Source organism: Physeter macrocephalus, unplaced genomic scaffold (assembly GCF_002837175.3).
Source record: "Physeter macrocephalus isolate SW-GA unplaced genomic scaffold, ASM283717v5 random_255, whole genome shotgun sequence".
NCBI classification, from domain to species: Eukaryota; Metazoa; Chordata; class Mammalia; order Artiodactyla; family Physeteridae; genus Physeter; species Physeter macrocephalus.
The window spans coordinates 46,281-72,606 of NW_021145541.1; the positions used below are offsets into that span (position 1 = coordinate 46,281).

Genomic DNA, 26,326 nt, shown 5'->3' on the forward strand with positions numbered 1-26,326 from the left:
GCGGGGCCCGCTCTTCCCTAAGACCCACCCACACCACCCTCCAGCTCTCTCCTAGCCCCACCCCTATACCTGGCTCCTCTTGACCCCCTGCCCAACACACCTGACCCCAACCTCTGCTCGTCCTTGCCCCTCCCACATGCTCATCCCTTCTCTAACCCTGCTTCTCCCAGGCCCCGCCCACGCCACGCCACGCCCCAGTCCAATCTCTGGGCCCCGCCCACTTGCAGACCCTCTTGTGTCTCCGCCCATGCACCCACCCTCAGCCATCCATCAGGCCTCATCACCCCTCTCATCCTGGACAGTCCATGATCCTTGTCTCTTCCCCGCTGAGAGCCAACTTGGCCCCGCTTGATCTCCCCTCCGGCCCCACCTACACCCCCACCCGGCTCTGCCCGCACCCAGGCCTCACCCCGCAGCCTCACCCCGCTCACCGGCCCCGGAGGTGCTGCATGCTGCCCACGCAGCGGAACCGCCCGTTCACCGTGATGGCCAGGCACGGGCACAGCGCCTCACACTCCTCCACGCTGTGGGAGCCCGGAGCCGTGAGCTCTGGCCAGGCCTGCACGGGCGGCGCCGGGCACTGGTCTGCTCCTGCTGCGGACCCTCACCCTCCAGCTCTGGACCACCCCGTGCTCTGAACACTCCCTGTCAGGCCCAGACTGCTCTGTTCCCTGGGCCGGGTACCACCTCCGTGTGTTCTCCCACTCAGGCCTGGCATCCTCCCCCAAGGGAGGACCACCCCATCCCCTGTGACCCTGTGCTCTGAAAGCCTCTAGCTCGGGCCTGGCCCACCTTTCTCCCCAGGCTGGAGCACCTGGACCCACAGACCCAGGCGTCCGGTTTGGGGCCCATCTGTGTGAGGTGAGCACCACGGCCAGAAGGCTGTTCCAGAGGAAACGCCGTGCGCCGGGGTCCGTGCCAGTGGTGGCTCGTCCCGGGAGCGGGGAGATGCTTAAGCGTGGCCCCACCCCACCCCTACTCTGCGCACACACACCCCTGCCCTCCCCCCCCTCACATACCAGAAAGACCACAGCTGGATCCCCCACCAGAGCCACGGCTGTCTCCACTTTCCGCTTGTTGCCTCTGCTGTAGGTGCCTACGGGCCTGTCCGCATACTGAGGGAGGCCCAGGCACCCCAGGCCCGAGCTTGCTGTCTGTGGCGGGATGAAGTCGGAGGAGCAGAGCTGATTTCTGGGGGTGGGTTACTCAGTTTCCACCTGGAGGGCTGTGGACAAGGGGACCCCTGGGGCAGATACTGGGGTGTGGGGGTAGGCATAAAGCTGTCACATAGCAGGAATTCTTGTTGGCACACAGCATGTATTTAATCAATCCTGGCACGCAGTAGGTATCCTATAAAGGTCACACACAGCCAGTGCTCCATAAATATCGAGGCAGGAGATTTCAGAATGTTTCCTGCCATGCAGTGGGTCCCTGATGGCAATGGCACCTGGTGAGAATTCATGCTGGGTGTGCAGTCAGCCCAATGTGAAGAGGTTGGCTGCACACAGTAGGCACTTGCTAAAGAGTGACTACAACACTAACACACGACACGTGTGCACAGGTATGTGCCAGCCCCTAGAAGGTGGCCAGTAAACGGCCCACAGCAGAAAAGTTTGCACAGAGCAATTGCTTGAATGTGAACTGGTACAAAGCAGGTGCCTACCAAATATTAGTTGTTAGCAAGTGCTTGATACATATATAGTAGGGGCTCAATAAATGCTGTTGGTTTGATAAAAGTTGATCATCACAAAGGTGACATTCAATACACTTTTGGTACATACAAGGGGGGCTCAGTAATGCTTTAGTGTATACAACTGGTACTCAATAAGTGCTGGCACATAGTAGGTGCTTGATTAAGGTAGCAGGCCCATGTATGGGAGCCCAATAGATGCGCAATAATAAATCTGTCCTCACTAGGATCTTATTTATACCTTATTGCACACAGTAGGGATCAATAAATGTAAGCATGCAGTAGGTGCTTAATGAGATTTGTTGGCTCAAAATAGGACTTCAAATATTGGCAGGCAGTAGGTACTCAATAAAAGTACACAGTAGGTGCTCAATAAAGGGCAACAGGCTCACAGTAGGTGTTCAGAAGGAGGTAGGCACAAACACAGTAAAGAGCACTGGGTGCACAGTAGGGCAGCCTCTCACCCCTGCACCAGGACCTCCACCCTGGACTTACCTCACCAGAGGGGATCCCCAGACACAGGAGGTCGACAGCCGGTGTCCTCTGCCCAGGGTACACCTGGGAGGGATGCAGGTCCATGAGAAAGGTGGGTGGACCAATGGGAGCCGCCCAACCCAGCACTCTGCACCCACCTTGGTCAGGTCCCTCAGCACCAACACGTCCCCCTGGGTGGCTCCTTGTACCACCCGTCCCCGCTCATGGGCCACATCCTCATCCTCCTCTCCCAGGGCGGGCAGCAGCCTCAGCTTGGGTCTGAGGACAGAGACATGAGTGGGCCCAAAGCCAGATCCCAGCCCCTACCACCCTCCGTGGTCCCCACTGACTGTGGCAGGAGGCAGTTGAGGTGCTGCACCAGGAGTGTAAAGAGGAGGAAGATGGGCCCCTGTATCAACATGGCCAAGAGGTTCTTGCCGACCACCTCCCAGCACAGGGGTGACTGGAACTGCTCATCTCCTGTGAGGACATGAAGGAGGGATTGGGTCATTTTAGGGGTTTGGTTTCTGGGCCTCTCCCCATTCAGGTCACCCTGGGTTCTTAAGGGAAAGGACCAAGCTGAATAGGCCACTCAACTGGGGTCTAATTGGCATGGAAAACAGCGGCATCGGGGCTTCCCTGGTGCTGCAGTGGTTAAGAATCTGCCTGCCAATGCAGACGACACGGGTTCGAGCCCTAGTCCGGGAAGATCCCACATGCCACAGAGCAATGAGGCCCATGTGCCACAACTACTGAGCCTGCGCTCTGGAGCCCGTGAGTCACAACGGCTGAGCCCATGCGCCTAGAGCCCATGCTCCACAACAAGAGAAGCCACCGCGGTAAGAAGCCCGCATACCGCAACGAAGAGTAGCCCCCGCTCACCGCAATTAGAGAAAGCCCTCGCGCAGCAACGAAAACCCAACACAGCCAATAAATAAATAAAATAAACCTATTAAAAATATACATATAAGAAAAAAAGAAAAGAAAAAAAAAGAGCGGTATCAGCACCTCCCTTATTTAGGGCCTTAGACCTCTTACGATGTGACCAAATGGAATTAGATCTTATGGCTGCTTTACTGCAAGTCTAACTTGGCCTTCCAGCCCTTTGGGGCCACCTAAGACCTCCAGGTCTCTTCCTGGGGCTACTGTTTGTACCTACCCTATAGAATTGACTCTCATCTGGCACTTCCCCACCTGGAGGGAAGTTCTCACCCAAGCACTCAAAAGCGTCAGCCATGGCCTGGTTCCTCACCATGTCGATGAGCCCCCAGCCCAGGCAGAGTGAGGAAAGATAAGGAAGACTCGTTTCAGGATCCGGCTCACCTCCTGTAACTTCTACTCAGGGGCAGGAATAAGGAGGTGGGTAAGGGGCCGAGGCCTATGCCCAGTCCAACCCCAGCCTGAGGCCCAGCCTTGTCTGGTCCCACCTGATCAGAGAAGAGCTCGAGCACAAAGGTGGCCATACTGCCGTTGATGCCGATTAAAGAGATTGATGCAGGTGAGCACCACGTAGGCCATGCTGGGCATGGAGAAGAAGAAGGAGGCTGGGTACATGAGCGGTGTGATTGACCAGCTGAGGGGTAACAGGAGCCACTGTTACTGCCAGACAGGGGCTGAGCAGCCCTGAAAGGAATACAGATCTCCCTTCCTAATTCTGTGTTGTAGGCCTCTATAACATGGATCAGGCCAAGATGAGCTTTTAAGGCCACCTCGGCACACCACTGAATTAGATCACACTTGGGGTCACTTCAGAGCTCCATACCCTCTCCTTAGGAGCTTCTACAGAGCCCCATCTCCCTCAACAGTGTTGGTGGGGTGGGGGGTCAGTAAGGAAAAGCCCTGAAGGGCTAGGGGCCTCACTCATACAGTAGTAGCAACAGCAGGAGGGCAGGCAGGTTGCAGGGGCCACGTACGCCCTCTGCTGGAAGGCCAGAAAGATGAGCACCATGATGGACACTGGCACCAAGTAGTTACACTGCATTGGAGATGGCAGTTTCCCCCCTCAGTGTTCAGGGGTGGGAACTGGCACCCTCGGCACTGTGCCCCACCCTGACCTCCTCCTTGTGCTTTGGGTAGCAGGACATGAGGTCTCCCACAATCCCCAAGACTTCACTTGGGCCATTCTAGACAAGTCCCTGCCCAGAAAGGGCCAGAAAGGGCAGTGGCAAGTGGTGGCGGGGCCCCCACCCCTCTAGGCAGTCCCCGCACCATGTCCCAGAGAAAGTTGCCGAGCCAGTAGAGAGTGGGGGGCAGGCCCGCCACACACTGCAGGTGTTTGGCTCAGGTGACACACTCATCGATGAGGACAAGAGTGAAGCTGGCCGGGACAAAGGACATGGCGAAGACCACACAGATGGAGACAAGCACGTCCCCTGAGGAGGCCATCCTGGGGGCAAGGGTACATGAGCTGTTCAGAGGGGAATTGTGCACACCACTGATGGGACGGAGGTCCTCAAGGCTGGGCACAGATTGGGGAGATGGCCTGAGCCATTTCGGGTCATTAGGCAAGGAGAGGTTTTCCAGGTCTCTAGTAGGATAAAAGTTGATGTGACGAGGATGAGCAGGCAGCTAGGGGAGACTGGAGCCCATGGAGCCTGATGATGTCCCGTTATCCTGGCCTAGGGAGCGGAGAGGGGCAGTTCCTGTTCCCCATTTATACAGCAAGAGCATGGCAGAACGTAAATCCAACTCCCACCACCCCAAACAACAGAGAAACCAACTGAGGCTGGGGGGATACACAGAGCTGGGGGACTCACAGCGTGGCCTCAGACAGCTGCTCCTTGGTGAGGTTCAGGGGGTGATTGAACGTGGTGATGCTGTGGACACGGCGGGCGGGGCTTGGCGGCAGGCGGGCACGTAGGAGAGCGTTGTTGGCTCGGTTGACAAAGGCCACCATGGCATGCCAGCCCTTGTTGTTGAACCAGATCTGTGGTAGGGTCAGGGCCAAGGGGTCAGCATGCTGGGGTCACACCTACGCCCAGCAGCGCCAGCCCACCACTTCCAGTTCCCACCTTGAGGCCATCCTGAATGTCCAGACCAAGAGCCCACGCTGTGAAATTGTTCAGGATGCGGTCGAGGACTCCGCCCAGTTGGGGGCTCAGCAGTGCCTGTAGCTCCTCCACAGAGCAGCCAACCTCAAGCCCCGAGGGCAGGCCCAGGTCTCGGCCCCCCAGGGAGAAGCCCCCATACCTGTGAGACAGTGGAGGAGGGGCAGCTGAGGGTCGGGGAGGATGGGATGGCAGGTCCCCCAGCAGGCAGGCAGAGGGCACAGGAATGGAACCCAGGCAGGGGACACTCCTCACCTGGCCTCGTTCACCCACTTCTTGGTCTTCAGGCTGTGAGAGAGACAGACACACAGACAGAAAGATGAGTGAGACAGAGACAGAGAGATGCTGGGGAATTGAGTTGAGAGACCTACGCCCAGCAGCGCCAGCCCACCACTTCCAGTTCCCACCTTGAGGCCATCCTGAATGTCCAGACCAAGAGCCCACGCTGTGAAATTGTTCAGGATGCGGTCGAGGACTCCGCCCAGTTGGGGGCTCAGCAGTGCCTGTAGCTCCTCCACAGAGCAGCCAACCTCAAGCCCCGAGGGCAGGCCCAGGTCTCGGCCCCCCAGGGAGAAGCCCCCATACCTGTGAGACAGTGGAGGAGGGGCAGCTGAGGGTCGGGGAGGATGGGATGGCAGGTCCCCCAGCAGGCAGGCAGAGGGCACAGGAATGGAACCCAGGCAGGGGACACTCCTCACCTGGCCTCGTTCACCCACTTCTTGGTCTTCAGGCTGTGAGAGAGACAGACACACAGACAGAAAGATGAGTGAGACAGAGACAGAGAGATGCTGGGGAATTGAGTTGAGTGAGATAAATAAAAAGGATGAGGCATGGAGGGCTCCCAGGAGGCCCCAGCCGGGAACCCCAGGCTGGACATCCCCCTCTCCCCAACCTCCCCCAGGACCAGAACACTTCCTCCACCCGAGGACCCGTGCTACGGCCGGGCACGCCAAGTCCAGGGCAGTGCTCACCCCTGGCGCACCAGGCGTGGGTAGGTCTTGACCAGGAAGTCAGACAGGTTCCGGCCTGTTAGGTTCTGGACCGCTTTGCCCGAGCTGGTCGGTGCCTGGGGAGGTGGGGGGCCGCTGGCCACAGCAGGACGGTCGGGCAGCAGGCGGTGGGCACCAGGCTGGCTGCACTGGCAGGCAGGGGAAGGAGACTCCAGAGTCCAGTTGCCGCTGGCCAAGACCTTAGCCACATCTGCAGGAACCTCGGGCACCGAGAACTGGCAGACGGCAGGCTGTGTACACTCAGGTGCCCTGCGGGGGTGGGTGCAGGGCTGGAGCACCCGGCTTCCAGGGCTCCTGGAATGAGGGGGCGCCCAGCTCCCAAGCAGGCATGGGGGATACCCGAGGCACCCTGAGGTCCACTGGCCAGAGCCCAGATAGGGAAACTGAGGCCAGAGAGGAGAAAGGTCCAGGCTGGCAGGCCCTCACCTGTTGGAGTTATTTTTCAGGTAAGTCTCCTCCAAGCCGGCCTATTCCAGCAGCGCCTCGAGCAGGCGGGCACATTCAGGGTCTCCTGGGGCATCCTCACTGCGCAAAGGGGACGCAGGTCAGGGCTGTGCCCACAGGCCCCTGGCGCTCCCACCACCAGGCCCCTCTCCTCTGCACGCCCCTGAAGAAGGACACTCGGGCGCCGTACATGCTGGGACTGAGCTGCAGAGCCGGGTAGTATCCGAAAGGAGGCATGATGAGGCTGAACGCCAGTGCCAAGCCCACGAACAGAGCAGGCAGCACAATCTGAAGGACCACCCCATCAACTGCCCTCCCGGTCTGCCCTCCAGGCTGGCCTGCACCCTTCCCTGATCCCGCTCTAGAACCATCCATGGCTCCCCAGTGCTCTCAATACAAGTGTTCAGAGTGGGGGATACACCTGGGGTTAGGTTGTTGAATTAGGTCACAGAGCGGAGAACAGGCACTCAGCGTCCCCCACGCGCCCTCCCTGGTGCCTGGCCCCCCTCACCTGTGCGAACAGGCCACGGCGGCTGCAGCGGGCAAGCAGGAAGCGCTTGAGAGGCAAGGCCCGGAGCTGCTGGTGGGTCAGCGCCCAGCCTTGTACACAGCCTGTGGCGTCTGGCCCAGAGCCCTGCAAGCCTGTGTCTCGGGCAGATCCTGCTGTGAGGGATGGGAGGGTCAGTGCTCTTACCCTGGGGACCAGGAGGGGCCACAGGGCCGGGTGGGGACAACTCACCCGGCCCCCCATTCTCCAGGGCTGACTCCTCTGGCGGAATCTGGAGCCTTGCAGTCGCGTCCAGATGAGCAATGCCTGAGCGTGGGTGCTGCCTGGGCCTACCATCTGCGGAGCTACCGGTGCTGGGGTCGGGGTCGGGGTCGGGGTCGGGGTCAGTGTTCAGCCTGGGGTCTGGGCTAACACCAAGGCTCACAATGGAGAAGTCAGGAATCAGGGGTGGAGGTCAGGGCTATGCCTTAGGCCACGTCAGCCGGGAATGGGGACTTGGTCTAAAGTCAGGTCCAACTGTGGACCAGGGTGAGGGATCAGGACAGGGACCTGCGGCTGCACCCTCTGGGCCTGTTACCGGTGCTGGGGTCGGGGTCGGGGTCAGGGTCAGGGTCAGTGTTACAGCCTGGGGTCTGGGCTAACATCAAGGCTCACAATGGAGAAGTCAGGAATCAGAGGTGGAGGTCAGGGCTATGCCTTAGGCCACGTCAGCCGGGAATGGGGACTTGGTCTAAAGTCAGGTCCAACTGTGGACCAGGGTGAGGGATCAGGACAGGGACCTGCGGCTGCACCCTCTGGGCCTGTGTCCACAGCACAGTCCTCCACCACCTTCAGGAAGATCTGGGGAGACAAAGCAGGGGGCTCAGAACCTGGGGACACAGGGGAGGGAGGGGGACTCGAGAGCCACCACCCCTCATACACTGGGGGTCCCCAGGCCTCCCGGAGGGCCCCTGAGTCTCCAGGTTTCTGTGTGCGCCCTGCCTCCGCCCTGGGACGCCCAGCTGTCAATAGGCAGACTCCTCTTCATCCTTCCAAGCACCACCTCCTCCAGGCAGCCCTCCTCCCGGCACCCCCACACCTCCCCCAGGAGCCACACCTCCTCCAGGCTGGTGTCAGAGATCCCAAAGCCGGCCAGTCCCAGCTCCGCCAACCGCTGGTCCAGCTCGCGGAAGAGCTTAGCGAAGCTGCCGTCCAGGGCGCCCTGGTAGGGCAGCGCCAGCACCAGCTCGTGTGGCAGCTCTTTGACCGGCCGTGCCCCGGGCACGTGGCTCTGCACCAGGGCCAGCAGCTGGGCCACACCTGGGCAGGCCGTCGGGCATGTCGGGGGTCCTGGAGGCGTGGGCGGGCCTGGCTCCTGCTGTGCCCCTCTTATCCCTGCCCCCCTGGAGAAGGGGCTTGGGTGACCCATGAGGGACCTGTCCCTGAGGGCAGAGGACGTCAGGATTAGGTACCCAAGGGCAGGACTTGACCCGGGGTCAGAGCCAGAGTCCACCCAGGGTCGGAGTCCAGGAGTAGGTCCGTGTGTTGGCTCAGCCCGGGGTCAGGGGTCAAGCCTGGGGTTGTGAAGCCCTGTTGCCCTGAACCAATCCCTTTCCTGCCCAGGATCCATGCTGTCCTTCAAGTCAGTGTCACCCTGTGGGCAGAGGGGCACCAACTGCCATGGCCATCAGGGCTGGCCAGAGCCTTGAGGGCCAGGGGTCGGAGGTCAGCTCCAGCCCTCACCTTTTTGCTGGTGGCCAGGACTGGGGGATCCTTCACCAGTGTCAGGTAGTATCCGGAGCCCAAATGACGCCGCAGGAAGAGTGGGAAGCCACAGCAGCACAAGCGGCCGCCCGCCACCACTGCCACACGGTCTCCCAACAGCTCTGCCTCATCCAGGTGGTGGGCGGAGAGGATCAATGTGTGATCTGGGCATGGGACCCAACCCACTCATGCCATCAGGCTGCCGAAGCTGTGGTCTCTGCCCCATGCAGTGAACTCCTACTCATCCCTCAAAACCCCATCCCCCAACACCTCTTTGTCAGAAACATCTTCTGGCCTCTCAAGCAGAATCCAGGGGAACCTCAGGCAATCCCCAATTCTTACCATCATGGTATTTGAACAGCAGCTCCTGAATGCCTCGATGGGAAACAGGGTCCACACCAACTGTGGGCTCATCCAGGATAATGACTTGGGAGCCACCCACAAAGGCAATGGCCACTGAAAGCTTCTGCTGCATCCCACCTGGGTTGGGACAGGGGTTGGGATCTCAGCAGGACCCACAGGCTTGGGCAGGGCTACCTCCCTTCTCCCCGTGCCTCTCCCTACCCACCTGGACCTCGGTTCCTGTCTCCTCTGGCATCCCACCATCCTCAGGATAAAGCCCTAGCCCCCTCCCCATCCTCATCTCTGCAGACCCAGAGGCTCCTCCCCAGAGAGGTGGTGAGTCTGTGCATGCCGCTTGGGGACCAGTCCCACATCCTACATCAGACGGTCCTGCCCGGGACCCACGGGAGCTGCACTCAGACCCTTTAACTGCCCATAGAACCAGACGTGCTCATCCACGGTCAGCCTGTAGCCATAGGCAAAAGACAGGGTGGCTACCATGGTGGGCAGGGGCCCAGAGAGCACCCAGCCCCCCATTGCCATGCCCCAGGCCCACGGAGATGCCCATGTCAAACAGCACACTGTACTGTGGGCAGACTCCCAGGTGGGACCAGATGGCTGCCATGTTGGATCGGACATCATGGCCCAGGACACAGGAGGAGCCAGCAGTGGGTGGGAGGAGGCCGCTCAGGATGGACCTGGGGGTGCAGGGATCGCAGAGCAGCTGCTCCTTCAGAGGGGGAGACTGAGGTTCCCAGAGAAGAGGCACCAGTACATATAGGGCACCTACTGTATGCCCAGACCGAAGGAGTATTATGTTCCCATTTTACAGGGGAGGGAAAATGAGGTTCGGAGAAAATACTTATCGCCTACCTATTGTGTACCCAAAGTGAACTTAGGGGGATCCAAAGTGAACTGGGGAGGGGGTGTCCTGCCCTCACTGTACAGACAGGGACCTTCTGACCCCAGATGTCCTTCCCCTTGAACAGGCGTGCAAGCTGAGGCCCTGGGGGGTGGGGAGAGAGGAACTGGGGGGAGGGGAGCGACGGCTGCTCACAGCATGGTCATCTTGCCAGCCCCACTGTGGCCCAGGAAGGCGGTGATGAGGCCCCAGTAAAGTCCAGGCTGAGCCCGTGCAGGGCCGGCTGCGGGTTGCCAGGAAAGCGCTTTTCCAGGCTCCATATGGAGACCCCTGGAATCAGGCCGGGGGTGCCTCTTCCACTAGCACTGAGGAAGGAGGGCAGACTCAGCCATGGGAGCCCCCGGGGTCCTAGGGGCCGTTCAAGCTGGTCTGTGGAGTCGGGGACTTGTGGGGCAGGGGTCTATAGGAGTTAGGGGAGCCTCAGGGGGCCTGGAGAACTGGGGGTGTCCAGAGGATTGGGATTCACAGGAACCTGGGTTTTGGGGGGGCCTGGGGATCCAGACAGGGAAGTGCCTGATAAGGTCTGTCGGGCCTCACCCTTGGGGTCCTGTGGGACAGGGGGCGGGGCGGGGCCCTTGGGGGTCTGAGGCCCAAACCAGTAGCTCCTCCGAAAGGGAAAGTTCCACGGTTCGGGGATCCCGTACTCGCCTGTGGGGAGGGGTGCTCCGTTATCCCTTGAGCCCATTCCCCTGGAGTGTGCCGGCTGCTGGCCATACCCCTGGGATTAGGGCATACAAGTAGGAAGTAATCGGGAAGCCCCGCCCGCCCGCCCGCCCCAGAACATCCCTCAAACGCAGCCACCTGTGTGCATGTGCTCAGGTGCCAGGAATCCCCACCCTCTCACCTCCGGCTTCCAGAACCCTAAGCCCCACCCCATCCTGGGCTCCGCCCCTCAGCCCAGCCTCCTTTGCGCCGGTGCACCTCTTACGGCCCACCTGGGCACACGGCCTCCAGGTACCAAGTGGCGAGGCCGTAGAGCACAGCGTCGAGCTACAGAAGACCCGAGACCTGGGCCAGACTGAAGACATCGGCTGTAGGCCCAGTGCCCACGTTGTGCCACTGCGCGCCCTCACCCTGCTCCTCCAGCAGTGCCAGGCTCTCGCAGCCGAAGCCGAAGGCCACGGGCAACATAAGGCTCTGCGGGTTGGGGCAGGTGTGTAGGTGGGTGGAAAGCAAGGGCAGCTGAGGGTGCCTTGCACCCCCGCACCCCACCCGACCCGGCTCTCACCGCGGCCGCACGGCCGCCCACGGGCAGTTGGTCCCGCCAGGCCACGCACAGCACGTAGGGCAGATAGAGCACGAAGTAGGCGAGGCCCCCGCAGGCGGCTACCAGGTTGGCTCGGGAGAAGAAGGCGCTCAGCAAGAAGCTCTGGACCACCGTGGCCACCTTGAAAGCCGCCAAGAACGGGAAGAGCACCACCGCGTGGCTGTAGGGGAGGATGTCCCCGAGCTGCAGGGAAGGCAAAGGCAGCTGGAGGGAGCGCATGGATTCGCCCAGGGACGCGCAGCCCCGCGAGGCGCCCCCTGCCTGTTACCCTCCCGAGTACACGCGCACCCATTCTGGAGCCGGGAAGGCCGGGGTGTGCCCACATTGCGCATCAGCACGAGCAACGCGGTGCTGAGAAGGAAGGGCCCGAGACAGCTGAGGAACCAGCCCAGCCAAAGCACGGCGCCACTGAGCCCCATGGCGCGCATCGTGTAGTGCAGCCGCGTCTCCTCAGGCACCACAGCCTTCACGGTCAGCGCCACCGAGTAGAGCCAGGCCAGCGTCAAGAAGAGCGGCAGTAACCGGCTCAGCACGCGCAGGAACCTGGGGCAGTGGGCAGCTGGGGTGGAGGCCGGAGACCCCGCGCTGCCCCCATCTGGCACGACGGTGCGCGCCCTGGGATCCCAAGGTGAGGCCAGCCGAGGACATTTGCCCTCCCTTATCATCAGACACCTGATGGCACCTCAGGGTTCCGGCTGTTAGGCCATGTTCTCCCAGCTCCCGGAGACCCCCGACCCTCAGGAATCCCTGCTCCTCCCGCTACAAGTCACGGGGAGTGGTCCCTCTAAACTGTAGTTCTCAGCCTTGACTGCGTGAATATTACAAACGGAACCCTGGCCGCACCCTGAGACCCGGGATCTGGCATCTGGGTGAATGAGTGAGGAGGGGGCGCTCACGCGTCGTCCACGTAGCACGGGTAGGGCATCTGCTGCAGGTAGAGGCCGGCGCGGGGCGCGGCTCCAGTGAGCACGCGCACAGCTGCGCGCTCCAGCAGGTTCAGCAGGTACACAAAACCAACCCACACGTAGCGCAGGTCCATCAGCGCGTCAGCAGCCGGACCGGGGTCCCAAAATCTGAGGGGAGTATGGGAGTGGCTGTGACCTGCCCATCACAACTTTAGCTCCGCCCTCACCTGCCTCCTCAATTACGCACGTAGCCCCACCTGCCAAGCGCTCTAATCTTATCGCAGAAGCTGAGGCGTTGAGCCGCGCCTGCCAAGCCCTTGGCCGCGCCCCCTTCACACCATAGGCTCCGCCCACCGCAGGTCCCAATTGGTCTAAGGAGTCTTGGGCTCCACCTACCAAAGTCTCTGGTAGGTGGGATGCTCCCTGGCATCCCCATTCCCTCGGCCCCGCCCCACAAGGCCCCCCACCGGTCCCTGAACTTATTGGTTCTTGTGACGTCATCGATGTGCATGCGGATCTTGATGCGCGCATGGCCAGGGCCTGGGGACTGCAAGGAGTCCGGGAAGTCCTCGGGCCCCAGGAGGACGACGCCGGCCCAGAAACGGTGCTTGGAGAGCAGCTCCAGGGCCCGCTCCACCAGGGCAGCCTGTGAGGGCGCAGCCTCCAGCTTGTCCAGAGTCACGCACTGCGGAGGGGCCTGGGCGTGGGTCCGAGGTCCCAGGGTCCTCCTCTGGACCTGAGGGTGGAGCTGCGTTTCCTCCTAGGAGTCCCACAGCAGGGCTGCCCCTCCCCTCAGAGAGATTTCCCCAGGTGGGCGGCCCCTCACCTCCATCACACGGCCCAGTGTGCCCACCAGGTGTCCCACATCAGCATGGGCCTCCTGCCAGCTGCAGCCACCACTTCGGGGGTTCAGAAAGGCACGAAGAGCCTTCCCCAGGTCCTGGCCTCCAGCTCCTGGCTGCCTTCTTCCTGTGATCTACAGGAGCCTCTGGGGGGTGTCGGGGAAGGTGGGAGTCTGTATCGGGCATTCAGGGCCTGTCACCCCTCTTCCCATCCCTGCGGCCAGAGCTCACCGTGGATACCACTTCCCAGCTCCACAACCTTGCCCAGAAGGCCCTGCCCTTTGCCCAAATCCTCAGCAGGGCATGACTCTGCTGCCCGGCGTCCTGGCCCCACCTGCAGCCGCGCGACACCGGCGCTGTCGTTCACGAAGTTCAAGAGCGGGGCGCCCAGCAGCTCCCACACCTCCTGGATGCGCTTCAACAGCGCCAGCCCCTGGAAGGTTCGGTTCACCTGCAGGAGGCGGGCGCCGAGGTCTATGCCAGCCTTGCCTGTTCACGACCCTTCCCTCCTCTGAGGACCCCTGCCAACCCCTCCTGCTTCCTCTCCTCTGCTCCATCCTGTGCCTCTGAGCACTGCCTGCAACCTGGCAAACTCCTACCCCTTCTAGACCCCGCTTCCCGGACCCAGCCCAGGGGCAGCCCGTCTCCTGGTCAGGGCCCTCCCTCTGGCCTGGCCCTCCCCGCCCTGGTCTGAGGCCAGGACCTGGGACCCCTCCCACCGTCACCTGGGCCGTGAGCTGAACACTACTTTCCCCAGGACCAGCGGCTTCATGCGCCTCCAGAGCCGGCAGGACAGGGGGTGGGCGTCCAGGGCCCCCATCAGCTCAGTTCGGGTGGAGCCTAGCACCGAGGGGTGCAACATGAGGCCCTGCACCCGCCCACGTCCCGGCCCCACCTCCCTGGCTGGGAAGCCAGCTCGGCCGCTCAGGCTGTGTTGTGGCAGGGCCCGCGCCAGCTCCTGCCCCACCAGCTCCTTCAGGTCACTGGCCTCGTACCAGGTGACGGAGGGCCCACCCGGCTCACTGGGCCCCCTAGCACTGCACAGGGCTTCTGCCACTGCCTCCAGGGGGCCACCTGGCCCTTGGGGTCTCCACAGCAGTCCCCACAGCTCCACCAGGCCGGGCGGTGCCAGGAGCTGGAGACGGGTCACCAGAGGGCCTGGGCAGGCTTCCCTTCCACGTGGTCCCACCGCCAAGCCTTAACCAGGGCAGGGGACTCTGCCAGGAGCACCCTCTCCCTCTCTTTCTGCCCAAATGCCCCCCGAAACCTACCGAGGATAGGTGCCTGGGGCTGCCCTGTCACCTCCGCTTCCAGGCAGCCCACCCAGTTTCCTGGCTGGGATAGAGGCTGCACGGGCCTCTTACCTCCTGGGCCAGGTCTTCTGCTGCTTCCACAAGGCTGTCTAAGGACTCCTGGGCCTGGCCCAGCACAAACGCCAGGGGTTCCTGGGGAGAAAGATGACAAGGTGACAACGACGTTCACTGCTGTCTCACTAGGGGTCCAGTACCTTGCCAAGTTCCCAGGGGGTCCATACTATCATAGGCCCCATTTTACAAACAGGAAAACTGAGGCTGCTAGAGGCACATGGGCTTGTTCAAGGTCTTAGGGCTGGAGTATAAGGGATATCATTCCAGGCACCAGGGAGGGCCCAGGCAAAGGCCTGGAGGCTGGCCCACGAGGGGCAGGGCGGGACTCCATGAGAATAGCGTCCTGGGGTCCAGCTGGCCTTGCCCTGCCCCACCTCACCCCTTGCAGCAGTGTCCTCAGCAGCTCAGTGGCCAGGGACGGTCCCTCCTTGGGCTGGTCACTCAGCTGTGGCCAGGCTGAGGAAGTAAAGCACAGAAGCCCAGGCTTAGGCAAAGCTTAAACCGAGACACGCCCCACCCCGTGCTTGTTTCACAGCCCATTAAGTGGAGGCAGGTGGACGCTCAGAGCCCGGCCCTGCCCTGCCTGCCACGGGCCCTGCCTTCTCACCTGTTCCTGCTCCACGGGCAGCCCTCAGCATAGGCATCAGCTGCCTCAGGCTAGCCAGCACCCTGTGGGCCCTGGGGCCCCCCAGGACAGTGCGGGCAACTGCCAGGAGCCGGGAGACCCTGGGGACAGAGAGAGGGCGCGAGGCGGTGGCTGGGCGGCTCTCCACCCACACACACCCGGCCGCTCCCGCTGGCTTACAGGGAGTCCTGAAGTTGCTGAGGATGCCAGGCTCCTCGGCAGGCATGGGCCGTGGGAAGCAGGTGTTGTTCACGTTGCAGATGAGGCCCTAGAGCCAAGGGACGGTACCCGCTGACGGCAGCGGCTTGTTGGGGAAATGGCCTGCGGGGACGCCGGACGTGGGCTTCTCGCCTGAGTCCCCAGCCCCGGCGACAGAGTGCCCCCTCTCAGCCATTATTCGAGTGCCCGGCCTGTGCTCCGGACTCTCACTGGGGCCCCTGTGCACAGGGTGACCACTGCTAACCCTAACCCCAAAGTGCTGGACGTTGGGAGGCTTACATTCATGCTGCTCGAGTTGGGGGTGGGAATGGCGTACGGCCACCAGGATGAAGAAGAGAAAAAGCGGCCACATCAGCTCCACCAAGAGCTGCATCTGCGGGGGCAGAACAGGCAGGGGGGAGTGGGGGACCGTGGAGGGCGCCCGGGCCGCCCCTCCCTGGCCCACCCGACCAGACATTACCGGCTGCCTCCTGCGGTACAGGAAATTCTTCCAAAGCAGCAGCATCAGCTGCGTCCAGAAGGCCATGGTGGGAATGGACAGGAGACAGGACTGAGGGGTCAGGCTGAGGACGTACTGTGTGGCTGTGGGCAACTCCCTCTTCCTCGCTGAACCTCATCATCTCTCCATCGCGCAGCGTTCCTGGAAGCTCTGCTTAGAGCCGAGTAAACAGTACGCGCTAATTAAAGGGGTTCCTGTCTCCCCAGAGGGGCGGAGTAAGTAAGCCAATGGGAGCCCTGCCCGAATCCGTCCTCGCATCTGATTGGTTGCGGGGCCCAGAGCTGCAGCTGGGGGCCCAAAGGCGATAAATTAATCCTGCAGGGGGTGGAGCCTAGGCTTAACTCTTTCCTCACCAGGCTCCACCCTAAGCCCCACTGGTGGGGCCTCCAGGTCCTGTCCCCCAGCCTCATCCCTAACTCGGGGAAGGATTCCCTTCCCCCACTCACCGCCGCGCGCTCTTCTCCAATGATAATAGCAACGAGTATTTTACACGACTGGCTGGAAGAGGGGCCACCCCAGGCCCCCAGAGAGACAGGCAAGTTACCCAGCTGGAGGCAGGGCCCCAGCTCTGCCCTCCCCTCACGTAGTATTCTTCCGCTCAGAAGACCCACGAGATCCAGAAAATGAGTAAAGAGCAGGGGCAGCGCCTGGAACCAGCGATTCCTGGTCCTGTCACTTGCTTGGAACTGTCCAGCCTGGCCTACTTCATCATTGTACAGATGGGGAAACTGAGGCCGCCAGAGGGGCAGGGAGTGGACCCAGGACCCCTGACCCTCAATCCAGGACTCTGCTTTACAAGTGCGACCTGCGGGGAACAGCCTCTGTTTCTGTATTGGTAAAACGGGGCAGAAAGCTTAGTGGCCTACCAATGGGGAGAGGGGCTGCAGGTGTAGGTTGGTGAGTCTGATGCCCATACCTCCCCGTGGAGACTTAGTGATAACTTCTGCCGTGCCCAACACTCCCTGGCAGGGAGTGAAGGTAAGAGTCTGGAGTCGGGCCTCACCCCTGATTTCCCACGGACTCTGCCTCCTTCCCACCCATTCGCACCCCTGCATCCTCGAGTCTCAGGGCCTTCCTCTCTCTCCGGGACACTCCTGAAGGTGAGTAAGAGTCTGGAGTCGGGCCTCACCCCTGATTTCCCACGGAATCTGCCTCCTTCCCACCCATTCGCACCCCTGCATCCTCGAGTCTCAGGGCCTTCCTCTCTCTCCGGGACGCTCCCACCGTCCCAGCCCCCAGCTCTTGCCCCCCTCCCTCCGCCCGACAGAGGCTGGGGAGAGCGGCTCCTTTAAGAAGAGCCCTCGCAGCGGGCGCGGCACCGCGGCAGCGACCTGTACCTGGAGTCCGGCGCCCGCGCCCCGGCCAGGTCCCGCCCTGCCCCGTCCGCTCCCATTGGCTTCCATACCCGCCACTCAGAGGCCGGGCCAGCCGGAGCCGCGCGCGCCGACGGGGGGGCGGGGTCACAGCCGGGCCGCGCCGAGCCGGGTTTCTTAAAGGGATCGCTCGCCTCTTGCTGCAGCACCCCAAGGAAGAGGGGAGCCCGGCTCAGCCAACGCGGGTTGGCCTCCGAGCACACCGGCCAGGCTGTCTTCCCAAGTTGCATAGCCGCCTGCAATACCGCAGCTCTTGGTCTCAGGAGGTCGGTCCCTTTCTCCCCACTCTCCCTGGTGGGACCCCAGTCCTAGCCAAACTCGCCCTAATACTCTGGGACTCCATTTGCCCATCCAGAAAACGGGGGTTCGACTAGTCATCATTTGTTCATTCATTCATCCATTCCACAAACATTCCTCGGTCCTTACAGTGGGCCAGGCGATGGCAGAAGGGGGAGGGGGCCCTCAACATTCTAAGATTAGAAACTTGGGTCACAATGGTGACCCCAATTTGGAAGAAACCTCCAGATGTTTCCCCCTCCAGAAAATTGGGTATAGTTCACAAGATCCTGATGAAACAAGTGTGTGGATCCACAGCTCTGAAGGTGCTGGGAAAGGTGAGAAGGGTGGGAAGGGCTCCATTAAAGGAGAGTTTGTTATTGTTGTCGCTGGGGCTTTAAGGATGAGTAGGAGTTTGCCAGGAGAGAACTCTGGGGACGAGTAAATGCACAAAGGCCTGGAGGCCGGATGAAGCCGCCGTCCTGAGGACCTACTTAGAGGTTTGCCCTATGCCCCACCCCCAGATCCCAGGACCCCAGAAGGTATCCAAGCCAGGCACCGTCCCCCAGGCTGTCTTGGGCACCAACTCCAGCACCTTCATTTCCGAAAAAGAGGTTTTATTTCCTTTGGTCCACAGTCGGTATTTCACATTATTTCTTGGTCCCAGGGCTCCTGGGCAGGGGCTGGTCCCCGGGAGGGCTTCCAGGTGGGGGGTCCCTGTGCAGTATTTGGTAGGGTGTGGGGACAAGTATGGGGGGCTTCTGGCTTTGCCTCAACAACTCAGAACTGCACTATCCTGCCTGGGCCTCAGTGTCCCCACTGGGCCCCTGGGAGGGGCCAGCGTTGGTGGTCTGAGAGTCCTAGGGAAATCCAGTACCTCACGAGGCCCTGTGGCCCGACCTTCTCCCAAGAGCCCCCTCCACCATCCCCCTACCATTCCCCTGAAAAAGAAAGTATTTTCATTTCACTAAAATGGCCTGAAACTTCTGTGGGTACAGAAACCACAAACTGATCGGCAGAGAAAAGAGAAGAAGGGAATAAGCAACGGGAAACCACTTGGGGTCAGTCCCCCTCCCTGCCCGGGTTTTGTCTTTCTCCCCTGCAACTTGGCCCAAAGCCTGTTGGGAAACATGACTGGAGGTGCCCTGGCGGGGACCCCCACCCCACGTGCATCTGGATATGGCCTTCACCCCTTCTCCCCAGACCTTCAGCTGGCAGCACTCAGACATGTAAGAAAAATGAGACAAAAACACAGAAAAACACGAAAACCCGGATGGGGCAATGATGGGAGACAGCCCGCATGGGCGCCTCAGTAGCCCGCCTCCTCCTGGTAGTAGGGGGGGTACCCTGGGGCCTCCCCCCGGTCTGGGACATCTCCAGCAGCCGCTGGAGCCCCATCGGCCGCTGGGCCTTGCGGGCAGTACTTGGGGTCGTATATCTGCCGGCCCAGGCCAAAGACCTGGCCGCTCTGATTGGCGCCCTGCGTGTAACCCATCTGCAGGGACATGGAAGAGTTGTCACATTTGTCTGTCCCCAGCTTGGTGTCGTAGATGTGCCGCCGGGTCCCTGGAGCCGTCATGCCCACCTGGAGAGAGAGAAGAGGCATCAGGGAGGGAAGAAAAAGGGAAACAGAGGCCCCAGAGAACTTCCCCTAAATTCCCATACCTTTTCCCACCTCCCTGTCTTTGCACTCACAGTGCAAACTCCTACGGATCCTTCCAAGCCCTGCTCAGAACCCTCTCTTTTCTGACTCTGTGCTGAGTAGATCTGGTGTTTGGGTGCAGCTCTCCCTGCCAGCCAGGAAGCTCCCCAGGCTGGGGCTCAGGCCTGCCAGGACCTGAATGCTCCAAAAGCATCACACTGATACACGAACATAGCAGGAAAAGTGACAACTGCAGGGTCTAAAAATATCAAGAGTTGGATGGGCCTCTGGGCAAAACTTTGAGGGAAACTGAGGCACAGAGCTGGTTAGTGACTTCCCCTGGGACACGCAGCAGGCTGAGGCAGAGTCAGAGCAGGCACGGCCGGAGGGGCAGGAGGGAAACCCAGAGTGGGCTTTTCAGCGGGAGAGGCTCTCAGCGACTCGGATGAGCCCTCAGGGTTTGGTAAGGTGGGTGGGGGCCCGGGGGGACTGGGGAGGCCCACCTGGCTGGCGCACTTGTTTGTGCCCATCTGGAGGCTGATGGTCGAGTGGTCCATGGGGGGCAGGATATGGTTCTTGGGGTCGTACAGATGCCTTCTGGTGCCGTAAGCCGTCATGCCTGACTGGCTGGCACATTTGTTGGTACCCATCTGCAGGACGCAGGTGGGAGAGGTCAGGCTGCCCCCACCAGGCCTCCAGACCCTGCCCCGAACTTGAGAGGCCACCAGGCCAGACAGGGCCTGGGTCGCATCACAAGCCCGCCACCCGTGCACCCTGGGGCTGGAGCAGCCGCGCACCCACCTGGAGCCCGATGACACACTGGCCCGCCTTCATGGTGGCATCATCAAAGTTCCGCTCCTGCTTCTCCGAGTATTTGACGCCAATGTCCACGCCACTCTGCAGCCCCTTTGTCTTGGCCTGGGGGGAAAGAGGGGGTGGGGGTATCAGGGAGGGGCAGCCGGGTCCCCCCAGCCAGGCCCGGGGTGTGTGAGCCCAGGGGAGGCCCAGGTATCTGGCTGCAACCTGCCCCCCCGCACCAGCCGCCTCGGGCTCAGCAGCCCCGTGGCCCCCAGCCTTCCCTCCCTAGGCAATGACAGCCCCAGCCTTACAGCTGCACAGGCCAAGAATTTTAGGGGGCGTCCTCGCCTCCTATCTCTCTCACCTTCCATCACCTCCTTCTACCCAGCCCCAGCCACTCGGCCAGGCCACGGCCATGGTCTCTCCCCTGGACGCCTGTCCCCCACTCCTCCCTGGTCTCCCCACCTCACTACCCACGTGGCAGCCGCAGGGGGCTTCTGAAAGCACCATTCAGAACACAGTTCCCTGACATGAAAACCTCCTCCTCCTGAAACACTGTTCCAGCCCGTCTTGGTCTGTTTTAGACCCTAGACATCGGCCTAATGCTTTCTTCTCCTTCAAGGCACTTCTCACGAGGTATAATTTGTAAAACAATGATTTGAAGAGCAAACCCTAATGGGAACTCTGGGTGTTAACAGATGTCCATGGAGGTTCACTGATTATGTAAAGTAGGGGGGGCTGTGCATGAGTGGGGGCAGGGGGTAGACGGGAAGTCTCTGTACCTTCCACTCTGTTTTGTTGTGAACCTAAAAATGCTCTAACGTAAAATTTTTTGTAAATAAAAAAATGGAGATTTGTTCGTTATCTGCCCATAAAGGGGTTGACTGTGTCTGCCTTGGTTACCCTTGGATCCAAAGTGCCCGGCACCTCGTGGGCGCTCAGAAATCTTTGTGAAGGAATGAATGAACAGCATCTGAAAATCCCCGCCTGGCTCGCTGTGTTACTTTGGGTAGACTGCTGCCCCTCTCTGGGCCTCACCTTCCCGGCCAGGGCGAGAAGAGACACCTGCACCTGTGTCAGGTTCCCACTCTCAAACAGGTCGTTGGCCTCGAACAGGTCCACAGGGTTCATGCCGTAGCTGACCATGGCCTTGATGAAGTTGGAGAGGTTTTCTAGCTGGGAGGAAGCAGGAAAAGGATAGTGAGGGGCCTCGGTCTACCCACCCGTCAGATAGGGTCCCCCTGCCCCATCCTCGTTCCACCCCCGTCCCTCACCTGGTGCCAGTTCTGCATGGAGCGGTTGATCTTAGGGACTGAGCCTGGCTGCAGCTGATTCATGAGTCTGGGGGGGTACATATGGGATGGTGGGGAAAGGGGAACCTCCATTAGGTAGGAGAACTTCAGAGACCCAAGAGACTAATTCATGCCTTCCTGGCCAACCTCACTGCATCTCTCTGGGCCTCAGTTTCCCCTCTTGCAATCCAGTCTTCACCCACCAAAGACGCAAAGATGCCAAAGAGTGATAATAACCAGCGCTGGGAGTATAATCCAGAACCACCAAGTTTGGGGAGTGAATCTGGGAATTTCCATTAACACTTTTAAGGTGCAAACCATGGAATGTTTGAACCACGGCTGAATAGGGCGCAGCAAAGAAGGTCTTCCAGAAATGTTATAGGCTCTCCCGAGAGGATGCTCCCCGTTAGAGATCCTAGACAAAGCAGTAACACAAGAAAAAGGAAGAAGAGCAAGAAAGACCAGAGACCCATCAGGAAAAGCAAGCAGGTGTCACACAGCACGTGGAGCGTGACCTCATTGTGCAGAACAGTCAGGGTGATGAGCATATGCGGATACACGCACTCACGTGCACAAGATGATCCCATCCTTCAGACCCTTCTGGAAGTCGGGGCCGATGGAGAGGCCAGTGAGTCCCTCGATCCAGCTTCGGAGCTCTGCCTCCTTCTGAGGGTCATATTTAGATAGGAGCTGGAGGGGCAGAGGGCAGAGGGCACAGTGTTGGCGTGAGCACATACCCAGCAGGAGCCCAGTGAAGCTCCTAATGGGGCAGGGCTCAGGGCTCCAGGGGAAGAAAAGACCGAGGGGCCTGGAGGTCCCCACACCACCCAAGCAGACCCTTTCCCATCAGCACAGATAAACCACCCCAAATCTCTCACTGACAATCGTCGGGGCTAATCTACTTTCACTGGTGTCAAACCCCACAGGGCAGCCAACACGGCGCCGGAAGGATCTGCCCCCACGTCCGCCACCTCCCTGGTCTCCCAGCACTAGAGACACTGGCCTTTCTCTGTTGTTTTTAAATTGTGTTGAGAAACACACAAGAGGTACCATTTTCAAGCTCATAAATCAGTGGCATTTAGTACATTCACCAGGTTGTGCAACCATCACCTCTGTCTGGTTCCAGAATATTCCGTCATCTCAAAAGGAAGCCCGTCCCTATAAGCTGCCACCTCCCACTCCTCCCTGCCCTCAGCCCCTGACAACCATGAACCCACTCTCTGTATCTGTTGATTGGCCTGTTCTGGACGTTTCCCATCAATGGAATCACACCCTGTGTGTCCTTCTGTGTCTGGCTTCTCTCCCTGAGCATCGTGGTCTCAGGGTCCATACACACCGTAGTGAGTGTCAGGCTTCACCCATTTTCATGGCTGAGTGATGTTCCCGTGTGGGGAGGGACACGTGTTTAACCATTAACCTGCTGGTGGGTATTTGGGCTGTTTCCACCTTTTGGCTCTTGTGAATCAAGCTGCTATAGACATCCATTTACAAGTCTTATTTGAACACGTGTTTTCAATTCTTTTGGGTATATACCAGGGAGTAGAATTGCTGGGTCACAAAATAATCCTAAGCTTAACTTACTAAGGAACCACCAAACCTTTCTCTGCCCCTTGAACTGGCCACAGGGCCAGTTACTGCCTCAGGGCCTTTGCACATGCTGTCACTTTGGACTCAGATGTTTGCACAGCTGGGTCCCTCCCTTCACTCCAGCTGTAGCTTGGAGAGGACCTCCCTGACCACCTGGCTATGACAGTCCTCCTCATCCCCCCCACCCCCAGCCCTGCTTTATTTTCTTTCTAGCTTTTCTCCACCTTCTGCCATATGATCTATCTCCTAGCTTGCGTTCCATCTTCACTACAAGCCGTTCCATCCTCACTGCAAGTTCCATCCTCACTGCAAGCCGCGCCGTCCAGCTCAGGCTGTCTCTGGATAAAGATGCTCATGGTCCTGCATCAGCGCTCACTGCTGTCCACAGACACAACACTCCCCGCTCCCCACGACAGCATCTCACAGCACCCAGGGAGACCCAGGACGGTGTGGTGTGCGGGCAGCCCCAGGGCGGCTCCCTGGAGGGGTGGTAAGAAGCTGAGGACCTGGCTGCCCAGCTGGGTGAGCTTCGACCCCAGACCCCTGCCCGCCTTTCCTCACGCCATCCCTGCCCCTCTCTCTTCCTCTCCTCCACACACCCGGAGGGCACAGGGACCCAGAGCTGCCTTTGCAGCCCCAAGTCCTCCTCCCAGCTCTGCCCCCAGCTCCCCATGACCATGGAAAGTTTTCACCCTGTGCCTCCGTTTCCCCATTTATGTTTGAATTGTTTTCATAAGGCTTCCCAAACTTGGGCGCCGCTTCCTGCTTCCTGCATATAAAGCCCCAGATGCAAGACCAGGGCTGAGCCGCCCAGAGCACAGGGGACACAAAGGCGGGAGGTTGGCCTCCTAACCCCATCTGCCCGGTCTCTGGTTCCTGCGGGTCTCTAGTTCCCGCGGGTCTCCTCGGGTTCCCGCGGGCCGGGAGCAGCAGGTCTGGAGGAAGCAGAGGGTGTCATTACGTGAGCCGAGCTTGAAGCAGGCAGGCTGGTCTGGACGCCTGGTCCGCCTGCCCAGCTGGGCCCCGTCCCCGACGGCTCCCAGGGGCCAGGGGGCCAGCGTCCCAGCAGAGGCGCCTGGCTCAGCCCCGCCCACAGAGGCTGTCTTCCTCCCCGATGCCCAGCCAGCCTTCAGCACATTCCTCCCCACCGCAAACTGCCAGGAATGCAGCCGCTGCCTCCCTGCTAAATCGGGACCAGCTGTTCCCAGTGGTGCAGGCCCCCCAGCCGGCCGGGGATCTCAGAGGGATACACTGGACCTCAGCCTGCCTCCGGGCCATGGTGGGGTGGGGGACTGAGGCCTGGGGGGCTGGGCAGAGAGGGCCCCCGGTCTCCCTCCTCTCAAGCAGCTGGTAAAGTGGATGGGGAGTGGCTGAGAAGCCACAGGAACTTGGTTTCCAATTCCAGGGTGGCCCGCCCATTCTCCAGACCTGCAAACTGAGGGCTGGTCACAGGGAGCCTTCTGACCTCATCCCCGACAGGGCAGATGTCAACCTGGCTCCACGCACTCCATCGCAGGAAGCGGCCCCCACCCCGCTGGGGTGCTGTACTCTCACCCACTTCCTGCTGCCTCAGGGGAGATGCCTGGACTGCCAGGAGGACCAGTGGCCGTGGGGCAGTGGCTGCGGCAGGTCTGGGTTCGAGTCCTCCTGACTGACTCTGCCTCTGGCCAGCTGTGTGGTTCTGGGCAGTTTGAGCGACGTCTCTGAACCCCGTGTGCAAACCAGGGGTCTTAGACCATCTTGGCGCTGGGTGGGGCCCGTAAACACCCCCCTCCTCACCGTGGCCTCATTGCTGGAGTGGGGAATTATGTGTTTAAGGGCGAATCACGGGGAGCTCGCCCAGTGACCATGCTCGGTCCCTCGACTTCCCAAACGGGCTGGAAGGAGGCTCCTTGGGGCTCACAGAGGTGATGCGGAAACTCTCCCTCGTGTCTGCAGGCCCTGGAGTGCCGACCGGGCAGGGGCCTGGGGCTGGCAGGGCTGTGTCCCCGGCGTGCCCGGGCAGGCTCCCGGCGGGGCGGCTGCCGCTGTGGGACCACACTCCCAGGTGGCGGTGTGTGCGCGTCGGGTGGACAGGGGTGACAAACTCCCTTCCAGCGGGATGACCCTTGCGGGTCAGGCTTAGGACCTCCCTCAGGGCTGGGATCATCCTCTGCTCTCTTCCTAGGTGCGCTGACCCTGCTGTGTGGCCTTGCAGAAGTGCCTGCCCCTCTCTCTGAGCCAGAACCACAAGTGCTTTCTTTAAAAGTGTGTCCCCAGGTCCCAGCCCGCGTTTGCAAGTTACAAAACCGACATGTTAGGGTCACATTCAGGGGACCCCACGGGTCCTGCGGACGCCTTTGCTATCCCTTTAAAGTTTGTCAGACGGGGACAAAGAGAATGTGGAAGGGAACAGCAGGGGGGGCGGGGTGGAAGGCGGGCCCCCTCAACTCCACCTTCCCCCTGGGTGCCCCGCCTCCCAGGTGTAAGAGGTCAGGAAATTCCTGGGGGGGGCCAACGGGCTTCTCGCAAACACCCGGCCCGCCCCCTTCCCCTCCCCTCCCCTAAGCTTAATTGGCCCCAAAAGCAGAAGTGGGGGAGGGGGATGAGAAGGGGGCCGCTGGGGTTCCCTCGCGCCTTCTCAGGACTTGAAGCTCTGGAGGGGCCCAGGGCTGGGGGGTTGAGAGTCGTGGACTGGGGGCTTCAGGCGGGCGAGGGCTGGAGGAGCAGGGCTGGGGGAGGGGTTAGACCCCACCGCTCCCAGATGTTGGGGCTGCCAGAGCACAGACCTCACTGCTTCCGCCGAGTTGGGGGAGCTTCGGGGGCACCCCCCAGAGGTTAGAGAGGAGGAGGGCCGCCCCCGCCGCTGGGGGTCCGGCGGGGCGCCCGCCCTGCAGCAGCGGAGGGTGCGACGGGCTGGGCTGGCGGGGCGGGGGTGCGCCCCTCACTCACCCGGTTCTTGACCTCGGCCGAGAGCCCGTACGAGGGCCCCTTGTTGAACTGCGTGGAGCTCATGGCTGGCGGGCGCGGCGCCGCGGGAAGGGACGGGAAGGGACGGGACGGGACGGGACGGACGGACGGCAGGGCTGGCAGGCGAGCCGGCGGGGGACGCGGACCCGGCGCCCCGCCCCCGCCGCTGATTGGCGCCCGGCGCACATGTCCTTATAAGGCCGCTCGGCGCCGGATTCCTGCGGCTGCGGGCTTCCTGAGCCCCTCAACCGCCCGACCCCCGCCCCGGCGCAGCACCCCGTCACCAGAAGCCCGGAGGGTCCCGCCCCCTCTGAACCCACGGGAGACTGAGGCAGGGAGGGACCGGGGCCCCGCACCGCCGAGACCCGGCACCCCTACCCTCTCCCTGCTGGGAGCCCCCAGGCGGCTCTCTCACCCTTTCTGGGTCTCAGTTTACCCTTTTGCACGATGATGGCAGGGGGGAATGGTTGGGTGGGACCCTAATTCCCTTGGGACACTAATGAGG

General features: G+C 61.1%; 2 protein-coding genes across 3 annotated transcripts in view; both read right to left on the reverse strand.

Annotated features, from left to right (window-relative positions):
• Window positions 1-17,417, reverse strand: part of ABCA7 (ATP binding cassette subfamily A member 7) — an 18,628-nt gene extending 1,211 nt beyond the window's left edge. The window contains 46 exon segments of the mRNA XM_055082745.1: window positions 432-559; window positions 1,020-1,154; window positions 2,186-2,248; window positions 2,323-2,443; window positions 2,515-2,644; window positions 3,377-3,445; window positions 3,448-3,499; window positions 3,592-3,645; window positions 3,647-3,737; window positions 4,025-4,064; window positions 4,067-4,139; window positions 4,373-4,550; window positions 4,921-5,090; window positions 5,619-5,796; window positions 5,910-5,942; window positions 6,183-6,470; window positions 6,648-6,742; window positions 6,825-6,953; window positions 7,177-7,328; window positions 7,405-7,509; window positions 7,965-8,013; window positions 8,270-8,499; window positions 8,761-8,806; window positions 8,896-9,080; window positions 9,259-9,396; window positions 9,570-9,726; window positions 9,827-9,956; window positions 10,316-10,376; window positions 10,379-10,462; window positions 10,465-10,485; window positions 10,718-10,828; window positions 11,116-11,317; window positions 11,409-11,630; window positions 11,771-11,990; window positions 12,344-12,520; window positions 12,820-13,037; window positions 13,179-13,340; window positions 13,529-13,645; window positions 14,559-14,639; window positions 14,941-15,017; window positions 15,169-15,287; window positions 15,367-15,376; window positions 15,379-15,507; window positions 15,685-15,778; window positions 15,866-16,054; window positions 17,310-17,417. Coding sequence (XP_054938720.1) covers window positions 432-559; window positions 1,020-1,154; window positions 2,186-2,248; window positions 2,323-2,443; window positions 2,515-2,644; window positions 3,377-3,445; window positions 3,448-3,499; window positions 3,592-3,645; window positions 3,647-3,737; window positions 4,025-4,064; window positions 4,067-4,139; window positions 4,373-4,550; window positions 4,921-5,090; window positions 5,619-5,796; window positions 5,910-5,942; window positions 6,183-6,470; window positions 6,648-6,742; window positions 6,825-6,953; window positions 7,177-7,328; window positions 7,405-7,509; window positions 7,965-8,013; window positions 8,270-8,499; window positions 8,761-8,806; window positions 8,896-9,080; window positions 9,259-9,396; window positions 9,570-9,726; window positions 9,827-9,956; window positions 10,316-10,376; window positions 10,379-10,462; window positions 10,465-10,485; window positions 10,718-10,828; window positions 11,116-11,317; window positions 11,409-11,630; window positions 11,771-11,990; window positions 12,344-12,520; window positions 12,820-13,037; window positions 13,179-13,340; window positions 13,529-13,645; window positions 14,559-14,639; window positions 14,941-15,017; window positions 15,169-15,287; window positions 15,367-15,376; window positions 15,379-15,507; window positions 15,685-15,778; window positions 15,866-15,931 — 5,390 coding nt within the window. The 5' untranslated portion in view covers window positions 15,932-16,054; window positions 17,310-17,417.
• Window positions 17,418-18,159: 742 nt separating this feature from the next.
• On the reverse strand, window positions 18,160-25,955 carry CNN2 (calponin 2). Of its 2 annotated transcripts, XM_024134394.3 has the most exons (7): window positions 25,804-25,955; window positions 21,854-21,975; window positions 21,268-21,334; window positions 21,032-21,169; window positions 19,997-20,113; window positions 19,699-19,845; window positions 18,160-19,138 (listed from the first exon to the last, which is right to left on the reverse strand). In XM_024134394.3, the coding sequence occupies exons 1-7, from the start codon at window positions 25,864-25,866 to the stop codon at window positions 18,863-18,865; spliced, it is 930 nt and encodes a 309-aa protein (XP_023990162.1). In that variant the 5' UTR covers window positions 25,867-25,955; the 3' UTR covers window positions 18,160-18,862. The 2 variants fall into 2 exon arrangements, with proteins under 2 accessions (XP_023990162.1, XP_023990163.1); XM_024134395.3 differs by lacking the exon at window positions 19,699-19,845.
• Window positions 25,956-26,326: the final 371 nt, after the last annotated feature.

Bases quoted from the DNA above. Each gene is read 5' to 3' on its own strand.
- CNN2 (XM_024134394.3), bottom strand. From the start codon at position 25,866: ATGAGCTCCACGCAGTTCAACAAGGGGCCCTCGTACGGGCTCTCGGCC. The intron at 21,170-21,267 runs GTGAGGGACGGG...GCTTCCTCCCAG, and splicing joins CCATGCAGAACTGGCACCAG to CTAGAAAACCTCTCCAACTT. The intron at 19,846-19,996 runs GTGGGTGCGCGG...TGCGTCCTGCAG, and splicing joins AGTGTGTCATCGGGCTCCAG to ATGGGTACCAACAAATGTGC.